The sequence below is a fragment of the Pteropus vampyrus genome, unplaced genomic scaffold (genome assembly GCF_000151845.1).
Source record: "Pteropus vampyrus isolate Shadow unplaced genomic scaffold, Pvam_2.0 Scaffold122, whole genome shotgun sequence".
In the NCBI taxonomy this organism is placed as follows: domain Eukaryota; kingdom Metazoa; phylum Chordata; class Mammalia; order Chiroptera; family Pteropodidae; genus Pteropus; species Pteropus vampyrus.
In genome coordinates this window covers 3,631,796-3,634,545 of record NW_011888903.1, presented here as the reverse complement: position 1 = coordinate 3,634,545, position 2,750 = coordinate 3,631,796, and the positions used below count along the sequence as shown (strand labels likewise).

The 2,750-nt window shown below is 30.3% G+C and overlaps 1 protein-coding gene across 1 annotated transcript in view; it reads right to left on the bottom strand.

The window, feature by feature from the left end:
- LAMA1 (laminin subunit alpha 1) overlaps nt 1–2,750 on the bottom strand; it is a 154,614-nt gene that overhangs the window by 91,342 nt on the left and 60,522 nt on the right. Inside the window, 3 exon segments of the mRNA XM_023534189.1 lie at nt 50–228; nt 1,135–1,252; nt 2,184–2,273. Coding sequence (XP_023389957.1) covers nt 50–228; nt 1,135–1,252; nt 2,184–2,273 — 387 coding nt within the window.

Below are 2,750 nucleotides of genomic sequence, written 5' to 3'. Positions count from 1 at the left end.
CATTTTAGGAAGACAATGAAGCTCGGCTATGGCAAAGAAACACTCTTACTTTGTGTGGTCTATAATATCCATCGATACAGGTTTCACAATTGATTCCCATGGTGTTCTGCAGGCAATTTATGCAAACTCCTCCTCCTTTGAACTGTCCAGCAATATTCAAACTTCTTTTCTGATTTGCAACACTTTCATCATAGTAACAGTCTTTGGCTTTATTGTGACAATTACATTCTAAAAAGATATTTTAACATCTCAATTAATATATACATATATAGATATAGACATATAGATATAGATATACATATACATATGTAGTTATATAAAGAAATCCCTTCTCTCCTGAAGTAAGTTTCTATGACTCTAAGTTAACTTAAAATTACAGAATAAATATCTTTTAAAAATATTGGCAATTTCATGGAGGGCAATGGGAAAAGCTACCAGAATCATAAATGTGCATTCCCATTTGATCATCATTCTATCTTCTGGGATTATATCTTGCAGAAGTACTTGCATATTTGTCAAAGACATGTACAGAGTTAATCATTGCACCATTGCTTATGTTAACAAAAGATGGTAACAAATAAAATATCCATGGATAGATAGCAATATACTAATATGGAAAGATTTCCTGTTAAGATATATCATTAAATATCAAAGCAATGCATAGACTGACACAAGTACTACATCAGGTTCTGTGTATGAGCCATGTGAGGTGTAGGAATGTGTTAATACATGCTTTATTTGCATAAAAATTTCAGGAAGAATATACTAGGAAATAATAAAAAGTGAGAAGGAAGGAGAGGAAGTGGAAGTAATGCTTTTTACTACAGACTTTTATATATTGTTAGATGTTGAAATCTTGTGTATTTATTGCCTATTTAAAAATTAAATCCAAATTAATAAAGAATAAATGAATCTATGAAAAGGGAATCTTAGGTAGAATAGCAAATCTATAAAGATATTTTTAAGTCTCAATAGTTTCAATTTCGTCAAGGTAATATGCAGCTTTGGGAACTACTTGACCATGAATAAGAAAATAAGTTACTTACTAATTACAAAGGTTGTTAAGTCACCATAAACTTAAGCTACTAAGAGGGGCAAAAAACTCTACATTCTTCCCATTCTCAGAGGACTTACCTTCGCACATGTTACCAGAAGAAATGGTCCCAGGCCTCCAGGGCTGCTGATGGTATCCAGGACAACACCTACTGCAGCTCTCTCCGCAGGTGTTATGTTCACACTGACACTGTAGTTTCTAGACAATAGGGATACAAAACAGCATCTGAAAACTTACCTGTATATTTTTCTTATTTTTATTTGAAAGAGAACTTATCACAAATATACAGCAAGACTTTACAATTGAGGATATATGGCTCTACCAAAGCAAACTGGCATTTAATTTTTAGAGAAAAATATACATTATACATATATAACTTGGTTACCAACAGAAGTGAGGAGGAATAAACAAAACTAAAATATGAGTTAACTAAGAAAAACTTTTCCAAAAAAGACATTAACTTTAAGGGTTTGAAAGCTTCATTTAATAACCTTCCTTGAGGTTCATCTACATATTTTTCAGCATCAATAAGAGAATAATCCTATTCAAGAGTTAAATTATTACAAAGATTGGAAAAAATTAAGAAGTAACTTTATGTAAGTTGCTTAAAAAGAGAGGCTATCATCTTATTTACTAAATATTATACTAAAACGGATAAACTTTATCTTGATTTTAGTATCACAAAATGAAAGAGGGAGAAAATAGAAGTTTGGGAATCTTTCTTTTAAAAAATATAAATATAAATTATAACTGCACATTTTTCGCTTGACTGTCTTACAGAGAGAAGAGTTTCAAAATTCACAAGGACATTAAATTTATACTTTAAAATGATTAAAATGGTCAATTTAATGTTTTTTTATATATACATCCACAAAAAAATGTAGTAAGGATGATTAGAAATATACGCTCCAAACAAAGCAAAATGAAATTGTTGAAAAACATGAAAGCTTATGGTGACAACAACATAAAAATGAAACCAGAAAAATTATCATATTATCATCAGAAAATCTTTTTGCGGCATGATTTTCTACCTTTCAACCTTTGCCTTGAATAAAAAAGTATAATACAAACATTACAGATACAACCTCTCTTTTGAAGGTTTAGCAAATTGTGAAATACTAGAACTCACCTTTGTGGTTTCATCCCATGGGCAGCTGCTAGCATGACCATAACAAATACACATTCCTCCAACAGAAATGTCTTTTATTGAATAGTAATACTAAGGAAAAAGAAAGTTACAGACAAATATTAAAACCTCTTTCTTTCAGTGAGAAAAAAATGTTGGCACTCCAACAAATATCTCAGTTGCTATTGGTAATTTAACAAATAATTAGATATACATTTTAAAATATATTTCATGCACAAAGATTTTCTCTGTCCAATTAAAATAAATGATGTTCAATTAGCTCGACAGAAACCACAGGAATCTAAAAGCATTTCTCAACTTGGCTGCATCTTAAACCAAGGCAGTCATATTCAAAACTCATGCTACTGAAAACCCTAAAACATATTGTTAAATTGAATACGGCACTATATAAATAAGATAATAACTCATGACCAAGTAGGATTTATTCCAGGGATGCAAAGTTAATTTAAGACACAAAAATGAATAAATATAAATCACCACGTTAACAGAATAAAGAAAAGTCATATGATCACTTCATTAGACTCATAAAAAGCATTTTATGGAATTCAA